Source organism: Condylura cristata, unplaced genomic scaffold, assembly GCF_000260355.1.
Source record: "Condylura cristata isolate star-nosed mole 26May11 unplaced genomic scaffold, ConCri1.0 scaffold00024, whole genome shotgun sequence".
In the NCBI taxonomy this organism is placed as follows: domain Eukaryota; kingdom Metazoa; phylum Chordata; class Mammalia; order Eulipotyphla; family Talpidae; genus Condylura; species Condylura cristata.
In genome coordinates, this window is record NW_004567125.1 from 20,476,479 (window position 1) to 20,499,674 (window position 23,196).

The 23,196-nt window shown below is 45.1% G+C and overlaps 1 protein-coding gene across 1 annotated transcript in view; it reads right to left on the reverse strand.

The window, feature by feature from the left end:
* Positions 1-908: 908 nt before the first annotated feature.
* The window catches only part of ASTN1 (astrotactin 1), a 314,384-nt gene continuing 292,096 nt past the window's right edge, over positions 909-23,196 (reverse strand). The window contains exons 20-23 of the mRNA XM_004688129.2: positions 22,473-22,608; positions 15,357-15,457; positions 6,900-7,083; positions 909-4,323 (exon numbers count right to left, since the gene is read on the reverse strand). Of these exons, the coding sequence (XP_004688186.1) occupies positions 4,086-4,323; positions 6,900-7,083; positions 15,357-15,457; positions 22,473-22,608 (659 nt within the window). The 3' untranslated portion in view covers positions 909-4,085. The remainder of the gene's footprint in view (positions 4,324-6,899; positions 7,084-15,356; positions 15,458-22,472; positions 22,609-23,196) is intronic.

The following is a 23,196-nucleotide window of genomic DNA, read 5'->3' on the forward strand; positions in this document are numbered from 1 at the left end:
CCATATGTTGGTGACAGAGAAGAGAACATCTATTTAGTGTCACTTGGTAGAGAGAAAAAAAGAGATTGTGTGATTAGGGCTACCCACCATGGAGCCCTTCATAATGCCCAGCCCATCCTAGTCCAATGCTTCTAGAAAAGGCAACCCAAGAATGTGGCAGAGAGGGCCTTTTGCAATAAGCTTCTTAAATAACCTAAATGTAAATTCTAGAAACTTGTATGGCATGCTGTACACTCTCAGTTCTCTTCCCCCCTAATGGTCGGTTCTGCCTAACTGTCCCCTTGCAATGCCACCCTCTCAGAGGGAGACCAAACTCATCCTGTTCACCAACGTTTCCTTTTCACCTTGCAGCGTCTGTAGTGTAGCAGACAAGAAATAAATGCACCTGTCTTGTTATCTGGATGGTGAGAATCACTACTACACAACAATAAGTTTATAATCTGCTGTGAAGCATTTAACTTTATTTTCTAGTCAGGATGATGGGCTCCAAGGCCCACAGATTTATCATCTAAAGTGTAACATTTGAAAATGTTTAGAGCTCTCTGTTAGGTCCAAGCAGATCACTCTGATGGTTGAAAGACACAGGTAACAGCCACACACCAACCCTTACTAACATTTTTGTTTATTACTTAGTTGATTATTCCATTTTTGTGATCATACAGTAATTCTCTTTTCAACAATACTGTTACACTTGAAGTTGGTCACACAAATTCTCTCTTCCTTCTACAGTAGTAAAGTGGTTCTTTTCATAATCAGTTTTTAATAGAACATTGGAACATCAAGAAATGGGGTTATCTAAATAAAAGTGAGTGGACCAGACTCCATGGAAATTGATTGCACACTCAGAGGCCTAATGCTATGGCAGTGGGTCACGTACATTCAAGAGGAACCAGCACTGGCTGGGGGAGGGGGGGGGGGAACAGTCAGAGGCTGCTGGGCGAAAATGACTCAGACTTGTTTGGTAAAATAGAAGCTTGGGCTTTAATACTGATCCAGTGCCACCACCCCTTTCTAGTCAAAATGGGTTCATCCAGGCACACTCTGTGGAATATTGCCATGGTGTGGGCAATGGTGTCTTCTAGAGTTTTACACTTAAACCTTAGGGGAATCTGAAGATGTCTTTCTTCCCCACTCACACTCACCTTACTTTTAACTTGGAAATGAAAGGGACCCAAGTATAGGGCTGGGTGAATCTGTGTGTGTGTGTGTGTGTGTGTGACATGTAGCACATATGGAGTATGCATGTGGTGTGCATGTTTTGGTATAACATGTGTAGTGAATTTATATAGTATGTCTGTGGTGCGATTATAGTGTGTTAGTGTGCACGTGGTGTGTATAGTACATATACACAATGCACGTGTGTGTACATACAGTACATATAGCATGTGTGTACAGTGTGCATATAGTATGTGTATAAAGTGTGTATGTAGAGTTGTGTGGTGTTGGATGTGTGTATGTGGTGTGTGTATAGTGTGAGTGTAGGTGTGTACGGTATGTGTGTGTGTGCAGTATGTAGAGTGTCTAATATGCCTGTGTAGCACGTGTACACTGTGTGTGGTGTGTGCACTGTGTATGCACTATCATGTGGCGTGCATAGTCATGTGGTGTTGTACACAGTGGGTGTGTACATGTTTGCAGTGAGGGGAAATGGAAGGAGAAAAAAAAAGCTTGGTGAGGAGGGAGCAAGGGAGAAAGGGTCCCTCACAGGTGAAGAAGAGAAAGAGTAAATGAAAGGAGGAGGGGGGACATGGGAGCGTGAGGAGAAGAGAAAGGGAGGGGGAAATGGCAAGCCTCTTATCTTGGTAACAACAGAAGGAAGGGACAAAGAAGGGGGTCATTCCTTCCTTGCTCCTGACCACCAGCTCCATGTGGCCCACCTGGTGGTGGGAAGACAGGGGGGTCCTTGGTGTCACCCCACTACCCTGCTAGAAGCTGCTTTCCTTAGAGATTTGAATAAAAGTTCAGTGAGGCAGCAGTGCTGGTAAAACACAGCCCTCCACAGCCCCTGGCCCGTGGGTGGTTGGAATCCCGTAGCATCCTCCCCTCTGTGGGTTGACAAATGATGAGAACCTTGTTCCTCGAGGCATTTCCCCTGAGACTCTGCCTCAGTCATGGTGCAGAGCTTTCTGCAGCCTTTGCTCAGGAATGGGGCCATCTCTCAGGCTGATGGAATCCACAATGTGAAATAAGCCTTACATTTTTCTAGGAAGGGACCCCACAGGGGATGAGAGCTTCCTGTGCCCACAGCCCTGCCCCAGGCTCTGCCCAGGCTCTGAGGTTCAAGCCTTGGCTGCAGACGTGGTGGTCCCAAAGGGCATGCTCTCTGCAGAAGTTAAGGGGGCACTTGAGCTCGCCCTCCCACCACCTCGTGGGTACATCTGCACTGGGAGCCTGCAAAGGGAAGGCCCTGTGGGCAGATCCTCTGTGCAGCTTAGTGCTCAGACAGCTGCCAGCCACGACAATCCTGTGGGCAATCATAAGGATGGCAGAGGAATTAAAATCTTTGGACAGTCTGGCAGGCTGTAGGTCAAGCAAGAGTAAATGAAGAGTTGACTTTCCCTTTGTCTTCCCATCACTAAAGTGGAATCAAAGACAGCACTTTCCTGTGTGGGGAGAGTTAAGTGATATTCAGGAAATGCTAATGAAGGCCTGGCACATGATAAACAATGAACTTGCTATAATTATTATAGAAAGGCAACTCAGTAGACTGTAGCGACTGACCTCATAGATCCTGCATCTTCTTCCTGACCTTTCTCACGTTTTCCAAATGAGGAGCCCAGATCAAAGCTGAGGTGGCTGAAAGTATGTGTTCAGGCTCTGAGGTATGTAGGGGAAAGCTAAGGCCATTGCTGGTCCCCAAGTCTGGGAGTCCCCTTCTGAAAGCCTGGGCTTCTTAGCAGCCCTGTCCCCACTTGCGCTGGTGCCAAGTTTTGGGCAGGGGTCAGAAAGCATAACTGGACCCTGACTGTGGTCAGTGGAATTTTCCTGCACAAAAGCTCTGTTACTCTCAACAATTAGATGGAGGCTTCCTTCTGCGGGTGGTTATCTAGAGAGATGACTGTAAAATCAGCAACATAATTAAGAAAATTTAGCAAGGGGGAGTGGGAAGAAGGGAACTTACGATGAGTGATGACTTTACTTCTCTAAAACACTTACAGGGAGTACTGACCCCCACCTGGAGCAAAGCAGACATCAACCACGCCTTACCTGTCCAGGTGAAGCAGAAGGGGAACTACAAAGCATCCAGGCACGTGACCTACAGAGTGGTCTGGAGAAGTTCACCTGGGAGGCACCAGTGTTTCATAAAACAAAGAATGCCTCTTCTTTTCTAGAATGTGGACTGTCAACTAGTCTCCCAGGCAGTCTTCTTTTAAGTGTGTTTGACAGTTTGTCTCTAAAAAGATGACATCGAGGAGAGGATAGAGATCTGATGGAAGAACATTTGATTCCAGTCCTGTCTTAAGAGGGGGAGACCTGAAAATCTAGGAGCTCCTCTCACCCTCATGCTAGGTGCATCTGTAAGGTGAGAAGACAATAGAAAGGTCTGGAGGGATTCACGAGACTCACGGACCAGGCTCCGTTCTCTTGTCTTTCTCTGTGAACAGGATTTCAGAGCCCAGAGTGAATTGCTTCTTGAGTGTTGCCTGGGGTTGGGGACTGAGGCTGGTCTAACAACTTTCTGGTCTCATCTTTGTCCTAGATGTAATGGACTCAAAACCCAATGAGCCCAGGGTGGCTCAACATCATGGAGCTTTCATGAGAAGCTTGACACAACATTCAAACATTCTGATGAAACTCTTGGGGAAAAATGAACTAAATAAATCAACTACAAAACAAACCCCAAAGAGAAATGGCGCTGCGTGAAACTGCTGGATGAGGGTGGGATCTACTGGTCATGCAGATGGAGAACATCACACTGAAGGAGTTCAGTGGGGAGTAGGGGTCACCTCCTCCCTGGTTTAGATGTTGTCTGCTGAGGTTTTAATGTTCCATTAAAAATATTAAAAAATCACACAAAATCCCAGATGCCCCCCCCCCCCATCTCTCTTGCTTCCTTTTAGCAGCCACCCTTGGGCATCATGGCACTAGATGTCTTTGCTGTCCCCATAATCATTGTAGGGGACACTCAGGGTCTGTTCCTCACAGGTCTTCCTGAGGTCCCGGCTGAGCTCTGACCAGTCGAGTCCGTAGGGCTTAATCTCGCTGTAGCGGCAGCCCAGGTACTTGAGGGAGCCGCGTCGCAAGCTGATCTTGGGTTCCTGAAGCAGTCCATTGCACCAGTTGCTGAGGTCCCCAAGCTGGGAGAGGATGAGGCCAGCTTTCCTAAGTGTCAAACATGGAGGATGTTCACATTAGAAAAAGGAGAAGGACAAAACGCTCTGGTTAGATGACGCATTAAATTCCAGGAGGGGAAAGCCTGGTGTGTCTTGCTGATTGTTCCAGGGTTGGCATTTAGAATAAAGAGCCATCTATAAACACTTGTCAAGTGAATGAATGAGTACAGGAATGGGAATGATGTATAAAGTGGAGCAGGTACTAATACAAAGTAGAGATGAAAAAACAATAAGGAAAAATAAAAAAGAGAATATAGCTACTATTCTAGTGGGAATTTAGAATCTTAAATAAATCACAGACATGACAAGTCTAAAGACAATCAAATAAGTTTTCTCTCAAGCCAGTAATTTGTCATCACTAAATGACAAGTGTTGTGTTTGACTAAATATTTCCCTTTTCAAGGTTACTTCTGAATTGAGTAGAGGCAGCCAATGTACTGAATTTCAGGGACTATCAAATGTGACCAATGATGCCTATGTGGAGATAATTCTAGTGTAAAGAAGGTAAAGAATTCCTCATGTTGACACAGGTTCATTCTTTGAAAAAATGAAGATGCAATGGTTATATCACTTAATCAGCTCCCCAAGAAAACCAGAAGGCCATTCTCATTGGACTGCGATCAAAAGTATAGAAAAGAGGGGTTGAGATGGCGCCAGAGGTGTTGCAGATCCCTGAGAGAGGAAGGGGCAGAGGAAAACAACATTGCCCCAAGTCCACACTCTCTGGGAAGGAGTATGGGCCAAGACTAGACACTGGTGGCCTCTGTGTGGCACTAGGAAGGGGGTTGTCACGAAGGTCTCACTGATGCATAGGTTTGGTGCCCATTTCCAGCGTCGGCAATAAGGACTACCTCATTGTCAGTTCTTAGACCCTACTAGCTTGGACTCTGAAAACATCAAGTAGTAAAGGGACAGGGGTCCTTTTCTCACTGGATTCCTCTCATGCTTCAAATACCTAAGTGACCAGGGAGTTGTAAAGGAAGATTCTTTGATTTTGCTCAAGCTCATGCGAGTCTGGAAAATGCTAATCTGTAAAGTTCTATGAACAGTAACTCCTTGCAGCATTTATCAACTGCTAGGCTATTTTATTGTGTGAGGAGCCATCTCTTTTCTGGTGTCATCAGCAATTCCTTCCAGAAACTGGATGAATCCACACCCTGTGTAGAACCTTCTGTGTAGAGCCTTCAAAGAACAAAAACATATTCATTACATTTCTTGTCTTCTGTCCTGGGGATACCCATCACAAAGGTGAGGTCACCACATTCCTAGGAGGGCATACTAAGAGTGGGGGTGGAGAGGTGGAGGGGGAAAGGAGTCTTAGGACAAAAAGTCTAAGAGAGTGTGAGGTCCAGGGAGAGGCACACTGGTATTTTCTCCAACTTCCACTGTGGGTCCCAGGAAATCAAACCAACACTCTCCCAGCTGACTAAATAGCATCTATTCCAGATGGTCTCCTTCTGCCTAACAGCCTCTGCAGCTTGGCCAAGCAGGCTTTCCAAAAGTCGTCATCAGCAGGGAAGTTGGTGGCCCTCCCTTTTAAGCTGCCTGGCTGCATGTCATGAGTTACTGACAAATCTTAGAAGGCAGAGGTAGGGGGAGATTGGGGGTGAGAGGCAGTATCTGCATCATCTTCAAGAAGTGGATGAAGGAAACACCTCAGTCATCATTTCAAGCACATGGATTTAATCACCCATGAGGGCTTTGTAGTTACATTCACTGCTCACTTTTAAATAAAAACATTAATAAATCTGGACTTGTCCTTCACCAATTCAGAGTCTGTGGCCTTCTACATTTTCAGTTAGTGGCAATGTAACCAATGTTGTTCTCAAAGCCTTCAACCTCAGACCACATGCTTCCATGTGAAAAGCCTCTTACCATGTGTACCTAAACATTCAGCAATATTTAATTTCTGAAAGCAGCAATTAAAGTCATGATAAAACAAACAAACAAACAAACAAAAACCCTGATTGTCCTGCCTATTCTTCCCGTTCTTCTCTTTCTGAGGAGTCTTTCAGGTGGTGCCTCAAAGCAGTGAGTATTGAGTATAAGAAGGTCAACCTCAGATCAGGGAAAGGTAACAGGACACCTGTCAAGGTGAAATGTTACTTCTGTGCTGATTTTCATGAGGATGTGGAATTTCACTCAAACGATGTCTGATTGATGAATATATCATATACGAAGCTCATACACAGTAAGTACTTTCGGGTAACTTTTTCATTAAAATTCCTAATTTTCTTTCACAAGAGTAAGATTTTGTTTCTACCATTTTAGCATTTGGAATGCTGTGTCAGCATGATAGGGGTATGGGGGGAGGAGGAAGGGGGGTAAGATAAATCAAGAGCAAAGGGTTTTTTTCAGAGTTCCAGAAATGCATCCGTGGCTTGATTACTTATATGCAACTTGTCTTCAGCTAATATGGATGAATGAAGCTGCCTGAAAGCACAAGACTTACTTCTCCAAACACCTAAATTCAGACAAGAAAAGTTGGCAAATTCATAGATGTGGTATTATAGTATAAGAGCTACACTTAGGTCTTTAAAAGAGATGATGAAATTTATTGATTACCTAGGGCCTAGTTCATCCTCACATCGCCAAGTGAATTCTCCAAAACTCTCATAATGCTGGTTGTAGTGATAGAGGACTCGATGAAGGGTGGGAGAACCGAGGTCCAGAAGGGTGTTGTAGGCTGTCTGTTGTTCCTTCCCACTGGTGTAGCCATTGAAGAGATTGTAGATCTTGTCTGCTATTTCTGAGAAAGTCAGAAAAGACAAATAAGATTATATATACGCACACAAACACATATTGGCAAGCTTGGTACATAGACACCCATATAAGTGATCATACAGATAGCACAGACAAGATGTATGGACACTTGTATGCATGTGACATTACTCAACGAATACTGAACCTAGAACCTGGAGAAAGTGGTTTGAGTCATTCATTTTACCTCTGCCCCATAGTTTTCAGAATTTACTTCTATAAAATGAAAGCTTTTGAACAGAATATCTCTAAGGTCACTTTCAGTTAAAATATGTTGAAATAGGCCTTCCCTTGTGGCACAGCGGATTAAAGCACAGCACTGAGAAGCTAAAGCCACTTCCGCATGAGTTCGATTTCCGCCTGCCCTAGAGGTAACCCACATGGCGCGGCAGACCTCTCCTGACGTGCCTGCTGCTCCCCTCAGCAGTGTACTTCCTCGATATGCCTGTTCTGCTCCCCACTCTGTCTCTGGTGAAGCCTCTTGCCGCCCCTGAGCCTCTGGCCTGTACCCCAGTTCTGTATGCACAAATAAATAAATCTTTAAAAAAAATGTTGAAATATTTGAAAACCCCTGTTTCCTGAAAATACAGAGCCTGAAGCAAAACTCACAGAGTACTATTTTCTTCTCAAGTGTAATCCCAAGATGCAGAAGGTAGGACAGAAGGAAAGGAAGCAAGAAAGGAGGGAGGGTACATGTAAGGGTGTGTATTACGGTGTTGGAAGCTATATTTCTTGGGAGGAGATGAGTGAAGCCACTGGATATCCCCTGTCCATCCAGGAGGAGAATGGAAGACTTCCTCTCCAGCTCCCACTCATTATTGCTCCATGGGATGTCTTATGTTTGCCCCGAGTCATTCACACTCTTGCACTTCTAGATCACATACACTTGGGTGTACTAAGTGGGTCCTACAAAAGCAATATGGGCAGCAGGGGCAGGCATTTGGCTCAGAAATGAAGTGAGATGACGCTTTGTGTGGAGTGGCCTGGAGTGGCCACAGTACCAAAAGCAAGCTGGTCCCAAGATTTTAGGCATTGCAGAGGTTTTGCTAGGTTGGACAAGAGAGCTCAGAAGCTCAGCTTGCAGATCTGAGGTGACACACAAATTGAATTTAGCATCCATTCTGCAGATCCAAATAAGTAATATCTGGGCTTAATTTATATCTTTTACATTTCTGCCTCCAATCATACATTCCAAGACAGAACTTGGTGATGTGGCAAAATGGTGACATTTGTATTGCCTTGGCATTTCCCTCTACAGGCCTCAGAAGCAGTTTATCATTAGAGATTTTCTCATTAAACCTCTCAGGAGACCTGTTTACTTTTCCTACCTAAGTATCTGGGAACAGAGACCTGGACAGCAACACTTTTTCTCCCACTCAGTGTCAAATCTGCGGAAGGAGAAGCTAAGTCTACAAACTCGTCAATCAGAACTTTTCTCACTCAACACCCTTGTCATAACTCTAAGTGAATTCATGGCTGCTGGAAATGACAAAAGTCATCATTGGAGAAGTTTCCTGGATTGGAATGAATACAGTTTCTACCTTTTGCCCAAGACATTGCAGTTTCTTTCCTTTTCTTCCCGGCCCATCGCCCATGGGGATGGCAGGCGGACCTGACTCCCTTATGTGCAGAGTAACTCACAGAAAGCACAGTACATTGATCATAGACTGTTAGCCAGCTACATCAGTGGAATTCCTGACTTTGGGAGCAATTTGAATCTACTCTTGGAGAACTCTCGGTGATATCTCCCACATCAGGCAATCTCAGTCTTTTAGCAACCCAACTCTCATATGCTGGCTATTGTAGTGGCATTAAAAATAATTTCAGGGCCCTCCCTGGTGGTACAACAGGTTACAGTAGAGCACCATAAAGTTCACGGAAGCCGCTTCAACAAGAGTTCGATCCCTGCTCAGGGAGGTGACCCACATGGCGCGGCAGACCTTCCTGACCCATCTGCTGCTCCCCTCAGCAGTGTATTTCATTGATTTGATCTGCCTGTTCTGGTCCCCACTTTGCCTCTAGTGAATTCTCTCACTGTCCCTGCCCCTCTGGTCTATACCCCAGCTCTGTATGCATAAATAAATAAATCTTAAAAAATAATAAAATACAATAAAATAATTTCATTTCAGATATCCATTTAGATTTTCAGGATTGGGGCCTCCCAAGTGGTGAAGAAGTTAAAGTCTCAGCACTTTCAAGCTATCAGCAGCCACTGCCATGTGAGTTTGATCCCTGGTCAGGGAGCTGACCTACATGGCACAGCAACTTCTCCTATCTCACTCACTGCTCCCCTCAACAGTGTATTTCATTAGATCTCCCTGTTCTGCTCCCCATTCTGTCTCTGGTGAATTCTCTCACCCCTATACCTCTGGCCTACCCCCCAATTCTTGTATGCATAAATAAATCTTTTAAAATTTTAGATTTTCAGGATTTTAAAACTCTTAGGCTATTCAAATAGGATCAAGAGACAAAGAGGGAAATAATTTAGAAAATAAATATACATGGGTTCCCCATTTATATATTAAAGTCCTACTGATTGTCAAGAACTTCACCTGTGTGTACACCAGTCCTCACACCAGCCCTGCAAGGTGGGTATGATGTCCCTGTTCTATAAACCATGATATTCAGAGACAGGCCAGTTTACTTGCCCAAGGCTACATAGCCAGTATGGGATAGAGAAGATTTTTTTTTTAAGATTTATTTTGTGCATACAGAACTGGGGTACAGGCCAGAGGCTCAGGGGCCGTGGGAGGCTTCACCAGAGACAGAGTGGGGAACAGAACAGGCAAATCAATGAAGTACACTGCTAAGGGGAGCAGCGGGTGGGTCAGGAGAGGTCTGCCGCGCCATGTGGTCACCTCCGGGGCATCGAACTCATGCTCATGCGGAATCGAACTCATGCTCATGCGGAAGCGGCTTTAGATTCTCAGTGCTGTGCTTTAACCCGCTGCACCACCAGGAGGGCCCAGGATAGAGAAGATTTAACACTACATCTATCTGCTATAATTATTTTGCTCTGAGGCTTAGGGGTTGGTAGTGTTTAACCAATTTAAGGCACAGGAGGCACAGCCATGGCGGATACAGTTCTGGGGTGTTTATCCAGTACAGGGCATTGTACTGGTTGGATCATAGGTGCCACAAAATTGGGAAGCCTTGTACATGTGCAGGGAGACTCATTTTTGGAATTGAGATGGAAAGAAACAGAATGAATATTCTAAAAACTTGGTGGGAGGCACAGAGAGTATACTGAAAGAAGAATGGCCAGGAGAGAAAAAATGGGAGTGATCAGAGCAGAATCCAAACAGGAATGTTTGGGGTTTCTTCTCCTACCCCTTTACTAATGTCAATCTGTTTCTATTTTTGGTGATGGAAAATAGCAGCCCAGTCCCAGGCTCCAGTTGTGACACTCTCTGCTGAGGAGCAGTAATGCCTGAGATGGTGTTTTCTGGCATGTTTACTATTCTCGTATCACCGCAGTAATATCCGGCTGGAGGAACGGATGCTTCCCATTAGCCACAGTGTGTGTGCCTGAGACCAGATGGGATAGGCCTGTTCCATCATAAATCTCCTAAACCAAGATAATCTAACTCCAGGGTGTGCTTAAAAGCCGACATTAGTAATGGGATGCTATATTCAAAAAGATCAAGATACGAGGCTCCTACAGCCTGAGTATTTCTGGCTGCTCCTCTCTCCACTGAGAGAACTAAGATTATTTCATTAGCTTTCATTGCATCTCAAGAATTCACTAATTCAAGGAAATGAAAACAAGGTAAGGTGTTATTAGTTTTCATTTTACCCAGCTTTATAGAAATTTTGAATCATCCAAAATAGATGCCTGTCTTCCCTGTAATTCACGTGCGTATTATTCAGAAATAGGTGGCATTCAGGTGAACACTAGGAGTCTGTATGCACGTCATCAGAAGCAAAGGAAGCTGAGTGATTAGAAGGAAACCAGAGCCACCCAGGCAGCAAAATGAGTGCACAGGGCTGGGACTGAGGCCATGGGAGTCAGGAGTGTTGTTACCAACAGGCACCATGGCAACAAGTGGAGCAAGTGTCCTGTGCTCTTGCTGTGTGGCTAATTTCTCTGGGTCTTCGTTTCATTGTCTGTGATGGCATTCAGTGATGGCTAACGACATATACCTTTTAAAATCATTGTGAGACTAAAAAGAGATAGTACATGTGCAATCATTTTTTTTTTTACCATAGTACCAAGGAGAGGAAGCATGCATCAATACATTCATTCGATAAAATTACCTCTGAGTTCTTAACACATGTTTGACATTTTTTTCTAGACAGCTGGGATATACCAATGAAAAACCCTGAAAAAAATTCTCACCCATAAAGAATTATTAAACTAGTAGGAGGAGACCATCAATTCAGTAATACGCATGTTAATAAAATGAGTATATTAGGATGTAGGGAAAGCTAAAATAGGAAAAGGAAGAATGGGGGAACTTGATAGGATGTTGCAGTTTTCAGTAGGTCATGGTAGGTCTTATTGAAAGATGACATTAGCGCCAAGAATTGGAGGAGAAGAGGGGACATGCAAGACTATCTGGGGAAGATCGTGTCTGGGAGAGGAGAGGCTGGCACAGGGGCTCCCAGACTATGCTGGGCAGAATATTTGAAAATAGCAAATAAGCCATGCAATAAGGTGAGTGAGGGGAGAGGACAATAATAAAAATGAGTTTTCCACATGCTGCTCTGTGAAAAACAGGTTCAAGAACAGACTGTTGGTTTCTCCTGGAGGAGATAAGATAAAAAAAAAAGTTGATCTTAGTACTAACACTAATTGTACTTACTGGGGAGGTGGGTCAGTAAAATATTGTAGAAACTTACACACCTATTTTAGTGCCATGAGGTGGTAAAATTCTTCATGAAAATGTCTAGGTGACGAAAAACATAACTATAAGGACTAGACACTGTCTTCCTGTTGAATCATGTTCGAGATCATTTAAAAGGTGATTCCCCTTTGCTATTAGATTTAAACTTAGACCCAACTGACTTAAATTTATGATCACCATCTGGGTTTGAAGGAAGCAAAGCATACGTGTTTTTTGGTTTTTTGGGGCGGAATGGCCAGCACAGTATTAATTTGCAAGGATACCCTCAATTAGTCTAATTAATTAATCTGCACACTTGCCCTGGAGAGGACTCTTTCTTGGCTGAAAGATAACAGGACTTGGAAATATTAGTTCATTCTCTCAGCATTAAATTGCCACTTGCGCTCCCAGCTAGTCCACTGGGATGTCAGAATCACTCTTTGTCAGGGAGTGCGGTGAGCAGAAGCACAACTTAGTACTTTGGGGACCTGAGTTGACCCAAAGGAACCCCATAGAGAAATAATATAGTGTTCCCCAGGCCAAGTTTTATACTTTGCTTGCTCTTTATGCCAGAGCTGCTTTCCAAACATCTATTCCAGTAGGTAGCATCACCACGCTGCATCCCTCCTACCTGCTAATAGCATATCTGACACCCCACCAGCCTGCAAGCAAGTTGAAGGTGTCTACTGCTAGAACATCTGCAAATTTTCCAAAACAGACTAGAAGAGGCACCTCTCTAGCTTGGAAACCAACACACAATGAAATAATGGTTATGGGTCCTCTGCAGATAACTGTCTCATCTGGAGATTCTCAAACCAGACTCTGCTTTCACCATCAAGAAATTGCAGAGATCTTCTAAAGTCGTTCAGTTTATACCCTCTGTCAGACAGCACTTTCCAGCGAGAAGCACAGCTGTCTCACACTTAAAGATCTCTACTCTCTGGTAACAGTTCAGAGGACATGATAATCCAGAAAGGAGACATATTTTTCTATCCAATTTAAGCACTCTTAAAAAATATGAATCTTTATTATATTCAGAGACAAAGGTTTCAGTCTTTTACATAACTGCCCTCTAAATGTCTAATTTAATACTATATGCAAAATGGGAATTGGTTTCAAATAATGAGTCTGTGTGTTTGTTCTGTTAAATACTAGCTTGGTCATCCTGGTTAGCTCATTTATTCTATGTCAAACTCAATTTATGCATCTGTAAAATGGGGTAATAGTCTAGTCACTCAGCAAATACCTATTGAGTTCCTATTAGAGAGCAGACAGAGTGCATGATTAATTATAGCACTCACATTCTAAGAGAAACAGTGACAAATGCCAAAATTTGGTTGAGCAAGTTTCAATATGGCAATATTGTGGCCAAGCTGATTTGTTGATAGCTTTCAGGTAACTTTATTTATGGCTCCTGGCTTCAGTTTATTAGATTGACCAGAAGGGGCCTTCCTAACATTTGCAGAACACTATGGAAAAGGAACTTAAGAAGTACTTTTGACAAACACTCATTTTATTTTCACCAGACATTCATTAGCTAGGGTATATTATCTCTCTCTTCTCATATTACAGGTTAGTAAACTGAGGCATGAAGTGAAGTCACCTGCTCAAGGTCAAGTAGTTAGATGGTAGAGCAGGACTTTGATGCTGGGTGGTCTAAGTTTTTCTGTGACCAGTCACCACGCTGAATTTCAGGCATTAGGACTATAGTGGGCTTTTAATATTCACATTCTCTATTACAATAATAGAGATGCACGTCCTAAAGAAAAGAAGCATGTACCATAAGGACATCTAGCAATGACATTGACTCCTGCCCTGAGAAAGGGGTACTTGGTCTGAGATCCGTAGAATGAAAGGAATTAATGGGCTTATAGGGCTGAACATGGAGAACATTTGAAGTCATGAGAACATGTGCAAAGGCCCTGTGGAGGAAATAGAAATGGTGTGCTGAGGAATTGAGAAAGATAGTGAGGCTGAAATACAAAGATAGATAGGGAGAGCAGACAAGAAGACACTGGAGAAGTGGGCAGGGACCACTCCACTTAGGTCCTAACTCTGTCAAATGTTTGATCTTTGTCACAAGAGGAATGGCAATCCATTCTGAAATTCCAAGAATGGTCATAATATGGTCATATTTCTTTAATTACAAGTGTCCTCAATATGCCATGTATATTAAGTAAGGCAACAGATGTGAAAATCCTTTCAGAAGTTGCCAAGGGCTTGAGTACCAAAGATTTTAATGTACATGGGTCTCCAGATTCTTCCCTCTGTGATTTCATATCATCATGTGTCACCCCTTGAGCATTGTGGGATTTGTGTTCTCTGTGGTCAGCCTGATACAACTGGAGTCAGGAAACACACAGAAGTTGAATCAGCAAGTTTCTCCTATTGAAGCTCATACAACCTAAAATTCTAGCATCGGTCAATATCTCCCTTAATGTAAAAATGCTGCCAATTCACTTCTACTGTGTAGATATTAGGAGCTGATCAGATTCCTTTGATTAGTATGGGAGCCCTGTAGAAGAGACACCCAGGACAAATTCTGGTTATGGAAGGGATATGGAAGCTGTCTCAAAGCAAGGGAAGACGTCAGACCCAAACAGGGAGCATCGTGAGTGCAAGGGGATCACCCAAAAAGAGCTGTTTCTGCATCAGATGTTGAGTCAAGGCAAACATTACCTAGTTGAGAAAGACAAATTCTGAAGGTGGTGTACAGAAAAGGAACCATTCTTTACCAAAGAATGGTTCCATGATAATTCTAAAATATGAGAAGGATTTTGACACTTTTTGTAAGAGGGGAGGAGTGTTAAAGCATTAATTACAACTCTGTAGCCTTTTAATGCTTTAATCACAATAATCTTTTCTTTAAGATTTATTTACTTATTTATTTGTACAGAACTGGGGTACAGGCCAGAGGTTCAGGGGGTGAGAGGATTCACCAGAGACTGAGTGAGGAGCAGAACAGGCCGATCATGCAGTATACTGTTGAGGGGAGCAGCGGAGAAACAGGAGAGGTCTGCTGTGTCATGTGGGTCAGCATCCTGGCCGGGGATCAAACTTGAGCTGAAGTGGCTGCAATTAGTTTCGCAGTGCTGCACTTTTAACCTGTTCCACCACCAGGGAGGGTCCACAATAATCTTTATAAAGGGAGTTAGGGGCTAGATTGGCATCCCGAGGGCACCTAGGACATGACCATCTGTGCCTAAGGCCCTCAGGAGTCTCCTGCCAGCTCCCTGACTCATGGACTATGTGAAATAACAGAAACAGTGAGGATACCCACTGGAGGCAGGGGTTGAGGGGTGACGGCGAAAAGGCAATGTTCCCATGCTGGGCCTTCAATTCCTCCTTTCCTGCTGAACTGCAGTAGTCCATTTGACCTTCTTGTTCCCCCTTTTCTCAAGATGAAGGAAGGTCCCTGAACCCTCTGGCCTCTTACCTTGGGCTTTGACATCATCCACCACAGGGCAAGGAGTCTTCACAATCACGTCACTCGGCCTGGAGCGTCGTCCGGTGTTGTCCACGCCCCACAGGGTGAACCTGGTCAGAGGGAGGCATCTTTATCAGAAAGCTCCTAGCCTGGCTAACAGTCAAGCTTTGCCCTAAGGGCAGGTTCGCTCCTGGCAGTTCTCATGACCTCCAGGCGCTCCTACCAAGGTCAAATATGTGCCGTCAGGAGCTTCTCACTGCATCCTGCATGTGGTGCTTGTGAATTGTGATTTGCTGCTTTGGGTATAGAATATGATGGGAAGTGTCATGACATCAAACAGTGGTTTTCACAGTGGGGCACCCAGATCATCATTAGCAGCATCACCTGGGTGCTTGACCACTATGGATGTCCTCAAGCTCCCTCTCAGAGCAAAGACCCCAGAGAGGGGGATAGGGAATGAGTTACAAGCCTCCAGGTGATTTTGATGTCTGTCCGCTTTTGAAAACCACTGAGCTGAGGGAAAAAACAAGTGTTAATGGAGATGAACAGGGTTGGGCCTGAATCTCCACTCCTGCTATGTGGAATTATCCAATATGGTCACATGTTATGTGACCATAGCATGGAGCAAGTATAGTTCTAGTATAGATAACTCCTTGGAGCTTTAGTCTCCTGCGAAGTGGGGCTGATAATAAAACTCCTTTAGCTCATTATGAAGAGGAAATAAAATTATGTACAGAGACCCCTGGCAGAGTACCTGGGGTCCAGAGATAAAACATAAATCATATTAATTTATTTCTGTTCTGCCTTGTGATCAGCTGACCCTTTCATGCAAAGGAATGAGGACGATTTTCTATTATAGACGCGAAAATGAAGTAGGTGAAGTTGAGGGGTCCTATCCTGCTTGCAGCTGTGGCCCTAATTCCTACATGTGGCCTGAGGACCAGGGGCCAGTGAGGAAACACTACCAATCCCCAATCCTGAGGAGGAGCAGACATGGTTAGAAGAGTCTTCAGGAAAAGAGTGTAGACCTGGTAGCCCAAAGACTGAATCTGAACCTCCCCCTACCCAACCTCTCCTTGAGTGATGGTGCTGCACAGAGTGGCACCCCCAAATTTGGATAGGCCCATGTGCAGAGCATGGGTGTCCACGCCCAGGGCCTTGGGTCTGCTAATCATAGGTGGCTTATCCAGCCTCCATTTTTAGAACCCAACCCTATGAGGCACTTTTCACATCAATTAAGAGCATAAAGCTAGATCATCCTGGGAAGGGTCTGCATCACGAGATATGACTGGGAATGCCCGGGGGGCTGAGGACTGATTCATCTTACTCCTGACTTATACATCACGAGGTATGACTGGGAACGCCTGGGGAACTGTTGACTGATGTATAATGAAGGACCCCAGAAGCTGATCAGAGGCATGCCTTATTGATAAGATTGAAATCCTGACCGGAAAAGTCAGGGCTGTTCTACATACCAAACTGTACAGTTCCACCTTTTGCCCAGCTTCTTCTAATTTTCCCTTTCTTTTTCACTTCCTCACATGATTAATGCTGTATGACTGGTCCACCAATAAAAAGGCCAGGATCTTGCTCTTCGGCAGCATCCTGCCTTATGTAGCTTGCTCCATGACTCCCGTTTCTTTGGTCAATGTGGTGTTGCCCAATGCAACACTTGGCGAAGTAGCTGAATGAATCTAAAGTGAATCAGCCCTGCCCCTATGCCTCTCTGCTACTGAGTTGCCCAGTTGCGGGGTGTGGAGAAGTGGGTGGCTGGGATGGTCTTTCCTCTGGGCAGAGTTACAAGGAGGAAAAGATGTTGAGAGGAAGAGACCCTGAAACAAGAAACCAGGGAAAAGCTGTCGGGCCTTACACAGCTGATCAGGTGAGGTAGGAAAGAAGGGGAAGTTGCCTAAGACTCTGGCAGAAAATTAGTGTTTTTCTTAGCCGAGAAAAGGCAACTGAATCTCCCACTTCCTGGAGAAGAACATGTGTGTCCAGGACCCATCTACCCCCCTCTGCCCTCTACAAGTCCTCGTGCTGGACTCACCAGGGCCTCACTGAGACAGCAGCCCAGCTCAGAGAACCCTGTTGGGGGCACATGGAGGAGGAGGGCCTGCCTGGGTGAAGAGCATGCAGCCCAGACACCCTGTGGACTCCCACAGGCTGCCCAACCTTCCTGCTGTCCCTCCGACTGGGACCAGAAGCCCCCTGTTCCCTTCCTGTCACACAGAGCTGAGTCTGCTCCACTGGCCTGGGCGTTGGGCCTTGCTCCTTAGTTCAGATGTACCCCCTTCCCTAGAAACTATCCCGATCTGGGATGTAGGGGCCTATCACACTTCTTGCCCTGCCATCTCTCCCTCCTTAGTGGGCTCCTCATCCCCTGTCCACACTGGCCCAATTGAATCCCTAGCAAGGGCAGTCAGCAGAATCTCCCAGCGTTTGACTCACAATACCTGTCAGCCTCTTGGTTCTATTTCTAGAGTTATCACTGAGGCCAACTAACTGAAAGTTGTTTCACCTGACCCACCCTGTTTGGCACATGCTCTATGTCCAGTCTTGTCCCCAAACTCCCTCTCAGGCAGCCTCAACTCCCTCCTCTGCCCTCCTGCTCTAGACCTTCTTGTACTAAGTTTCTCAGAGCTGGGCCCAGAAGCAGCCAGGGTAGATTGCTGACCTGTGCCTCATGGTCTGAGTTTCTGAAACATGCCAAAGTTCTCTCTCACCTCCCTGCCCACTCTCCCCCAAAAGCCCATAGCATAGGCAAGAGTGCCAGGGGGGAGGGAGGAAGTGTGCCCCATGACGCTGTCTGACAAGCCTCACTCATATTGTTCCTGGCATCCTGGCCAGCCCAACAAAGCACCCCTAATGTATAGGTGTCCACCTCTAGTCAGAGGGGGTCACTGCTCTTTGTTGTCGTCCTCAGTGGTCATTCTTACCAGGGTCAACAGGCCTGCTGTCCCCCCAGGTGATGCCCTAGGACCAGCGAGGGCATATGGCTACCAGCCCAAACCCAGCCCTGTTCCCAGTACTCACCTCTGGGCTCTCTTCTTGCTCCCCCACCCGCTCTCCTCCCAGCCTTGTATTTAGCCCACACTCCCGAGTCCCCGAGTCCCTGTCTTGATCTCAGTGGCTGCATCCAGTAGGCCTGTGCCTCTCCCTTGTGGCTCCATCTTGAAAGGTTCTATCCATGTGTCCATGACCTTGGAACTCAAGGTCATGGCAGGAGCCTTGCTACCTGTTCAGAGACAAAGTAATGCTGCCTGCCTGTGTGTGTAAGGAGCACCTGAGCTCAACTATCTAAGGTCACTTCCAGCCATCTTCTGTAGCCCACCATTATTTAATTGTGGATTCTGAGTTTCTAGAGGCTTCCCTGAACCTTGATGGGAAATGTTCTCATCCACAGTACTCAATTGTCTGTCAGTTGGACCTTCTCTGAGCACCTGCAAGAGCTCTAATCCTCACCCCATGTCTATAGGCAGTTTGTGCCCCCTTTTTTGCTGTAAATTGCACTAACTCTAGAGGAGCCTAAACTGACATGAAAATATCCATGCTTAAATTAATTCTCATATTCTTCTAATGGGAAAATTAGTATGAAAGTTAAGTTCCTGAGTGCCAACTCTCTTCAATAGCAAACAATGTATTAAGAAAGGTATTGCTCTCTACAGCCTTCGAAGTAGAGACGACGGCTTGACTTAAGAGCTGTTCCTAGCCGTCTTGGCTCCCTCTGGGTGGAGGGTGCTGAAGGAGCCACTGCTTAGCATGTGAAAGGCCAAAAGTATGTCCCACACTTTCACTGGAAATGCCACAGTCATTCCAGGAAGGCCTTCTCTGGTTATTGTTAGCATTTATCACTTCCACCATTGAATGCTCGCAGGACAGTAAAAGGGTTAGCTGGAATTACTGGGCAGAAGAGATAAGCCCTACTCCCTGGCCAAGGGCTAATGCGTAAGTACAGTTACTGCCTTACCCCAAGCTTCCGGCCCTCTCCACTGCCTCTGGCTGGGATGGTTCAGCCTGCAGTTGGTGCCCATGACAACATGAAAATCATATGTTGTGTGTGTGTGTGTGTGTGTGCTGTGTGGAGTGTGTGGTACATGTGGTGTGGTTAGTGTGTGGCGTGTCATAATGTGTGTAGTGTATATAGTGTGTTCGTGACACATATAGTGTATGGGGTGTGGGTGAATATAGTCTGTAATGTGTGTGCAGTATATATCTGTGGTGTATAGTAGACGCATTATGTGTAGTGTGTGTGGTTGTGAAAGATGTGTGGTGTGTATATTATGATGGGTGTATAGTATGTGTGCTGTGTGTAGTGTGTGGTATGTGTGCAATGTATAGTGCATGTTGAAGTGTTTACTGTGTGGGGTGTGGGATGTATGTAGCATATAGTGTGTGTGGGATGTGGGGTATGTGTAGTGTGTGTGTAGTGTATAGGGTGTGGTATGTATGATTGTGAAATGTATGTGGTACATATGTGTGATATGTGTACTGTGTCTATTGTGATATGTGTAGTATATGATGTGTACCGTGTGTGCTATGTGTAGCGTATATATTGTGCTGTGTATAGTGTGTGGTATGTGGTGTGTGTGGTATGTATTGTATAATATATGTGATGTGTGTATATTAGTGGTGTGTGTGTGTGTGTGTGTGTGTGTGTGTGCCAACATGACCTGGCTTTGGCTCCTGGGATGGGGTCATAAAGACCTGAGACTGGATGTGTGTGGAATATTCTTGGGATCCTATCCAAGACAACTGTCTTTGCTACTTCAGGCCCTCCCCTTCCAGGTATGACAATTTCTGCTGAATGCTCTAACCTGATGGTCTTCTGAATTATCAATCTGCTGTAATATGCCAGAACGGCAGTGGCTCTCCTCTGAGTCTGCGCTGTGATCAGGGCATGGTGGGGGTCAGCTGGGGGGGTCACCTCTCACTCTGGCCTCAGTTTCCTCATTTGCTAAATGAAGATGTGGACTAGACACCCTTTTCCACGTTTTAGCATATTTTTCAAATACATGAAAAAAGAGGCCTAAGCCAGAGACAAGGAACTCTGTCGTGCCCAGGTGAAGAGCCAACTCTGTTTTTCATGTGAGGTAACAGGATCCTGCTACTAGACCCATCCAGAACTTGAATAGTTGGGCAGTGAGACACAGAAAGAAAACACACAACCTGACTCAACTCTTAACCACCGCCACATCCAGAAACCAGCTCTGGGACTCTGGGGAAGCTATTCAGGGTTGCTGAACTTCAGTTCCTTCCACTCTAAAGTGGAACAGCCCTAATCTCACAGGGCCAGCAGGGTCCCCTGAAGCACCCACAGATGGCAAACATGACATAAATGAGGGCTGTTCCTTCCATTTTATTGGCAAGAAAACGTAGTTGCAGAAACTTTTAGTGTCTGGCTTACAGTCACTTAGTGGTTAGATCACACAAAGCAATCTTGGGCCCTGAGCTCCTAACTCCGCACCCAAAACTCTTCTCCTTTTCCCAAAGGTCAGGCTTCATGGCGTGTCCACAGAAAGGCAGCTTTCTCCGGCCCTCCTATGGCCTCTTCATGTGAACTGCAGTGCCACCTAGTGGAGACTTTTTCCTCCACTTCAGGCTTCACCATAATTCGCACTTAATAGAAAATTGGAATTTTTCACGACATGAGAGGACAAACTGGAAGTTTACCAAAGAGCGTAGGAGTGAGAAACGGTATCAATCTTAAGCCTTTGATCAAAAGCATAGTCAAATTAGGTCAGCATGAAGAGGGAAGGTAAAAGCCGGGACTTTTAACAGAAAACCTTGCCAGTCTCATGCCCATAGGAACTTTGAAATCTCTAATTAACCCTTGTGATTTAGTGTCAAGAATTACTGAGTCTTTATTATAAAAGATAATTCCAATTTCACTGATTTTGAGACCTTACAGCAGGTAAGATGTCCCAAATCTTTGTTTCTTTTGCCTTCTCTCATGAAGTACACCTGCCCAGTATCAAGTGACTTGATAGGAATCAGAACTAGACTAACTGCTTTGTCCTGAAATTAGCATTTACATCCACATATATTTTCCAGCTCCTCTCGCATGTCATTTGTCTTTATAATTCTAAATTCACCAGCACAGCCCTTGCTGCCTCCCTTTATCTGTGCTGAAGATACTCAGCTTGAGCTTCTAAGTTCACCTTGCAATCAATGCCACTCATATTTCTAGTGCTTTTCATCTTTGAACTCTTTAACTGTGGAAATGGAAATGATTTATTCTGGAAACCTCAACTCTATTCTTGTGACCTCTTCAGTAAACTGTTAAATGTTTTTCATCCCGATGGGGTCAGCAGGTCCCAGAACTACATCACTATAAATTCCTCCTCTGAATTTCCCATCATGGCTTAGATTCTCTGACTCTCTTGCTTCTTTTGGTGTCTTTTGTGTCTTTGCTTCACAAAAAGTTTTATGATTGTCCAGAGCACAGGAAGAAATGGGGAAGAAGAAAACCAGTGCTGTTCTAGGGCTTAGCTACATAGAAACTTGCTGTACTTTCTTCCAAGGAAAGTGCCAACCACCTCTAACCTCTCAAAACTATCTCAGTGCCACTGGAACCATTTGTTTAAGGTCGAATTCCTGATATTCCTCTCCTCTCCTCCAAAAAGGAACTTTAATGATCTCTGACTCGGTGCATTCGCTCTATTTCCCAGTTCCATTTTCTTCCATTGCCTTTCATTCACTGTCTATTGCACCCCCCTGGGCCACTTGCTGCTTGCCTTCAAGTTTTTCCTTTTGTCCCGCTGATTCCTCAGCTGGATGTGCTTTTACCAACATTCCTCAGCCTGCTGAAGCTCTACACTACTCAATTCAAAAGACAGCTCTTCTAGTTAGACTTCATCACTTCTTTCTTTTCTCATCCACAACATATTACTTGCTCTCCTGTTTGCATTTATTTCATCCCGTCTGACCTTCATTCGGTCTGACAAACTGAATATCCTGTCCCCCTCCAGAAGCTAACCCTTCAGAAGGTTCCCTACAATGCCAATTGAAGCAAGACTTGAGAGACATTAAATAGAGGCCAAGTTTCTCAAGAAAATCCAGTAGCACACAGGATCCAGCGACAGACATTGAGGACAAGGACTGTGTGGGCAGGCATGAGCCACTCACATGTAGATAGTGTCTGGTTCCAGGCATCGTATGATGAGCGAGATGGTGGTGAGCTGCTTGTCTGGCACCTGAGAGGGCATAGCACAAGGGGACTTAGCTCCAGAGATGATGTCATCCACAAAGCTCAGCACCGTTTCTGGCCAGACACGAAGGAATGATAAAGGCACAAGAAAGGAGGAGACGGGATCAGTTCCATGAGAATCAAGCACTAACACTACCCCCTTCCCAATCTTCTTAAATTCGGAGCAAGAAAGCAGACCTAGTGGGGAGAGTCTTTTCTGTCTCATATTTCACTGGTCAGTTGGAGGCATTTGTCCATTAGTTCAGCAACCACAAAGGCAGATAGCACACCTTGGAGCTTGTTCTTGAAATGTTTTTGGCCTGGCCAGAGAACAGCTGTTTGGTCAAGGGTCACGACCAGGCCTTAGCAGTTCTGTGCACATCAGGGAAAACAGCAGATGGCTCTCTGTGCCTGGAGCCTCAGTGCTAGGGCCACAGATGGAACCTACCCCAACCAGGGTGGCGCGCACCACATCCCACGGGTGACCATGCTCATGCATGAGTTTTAGGGATGACTTGTTGCCCTTTCCCTATAAATAAAAAGTGTAGTTTTCTTGGGGTTTCTACTCCTTAAAGACTGCCCTCTTCTAGCTGAGCTGACAAAAGCGGAGTTTGCTTTAGGACAAGACATGGAGTAAGCGCATCTGTTTGCACATGCTTTTGC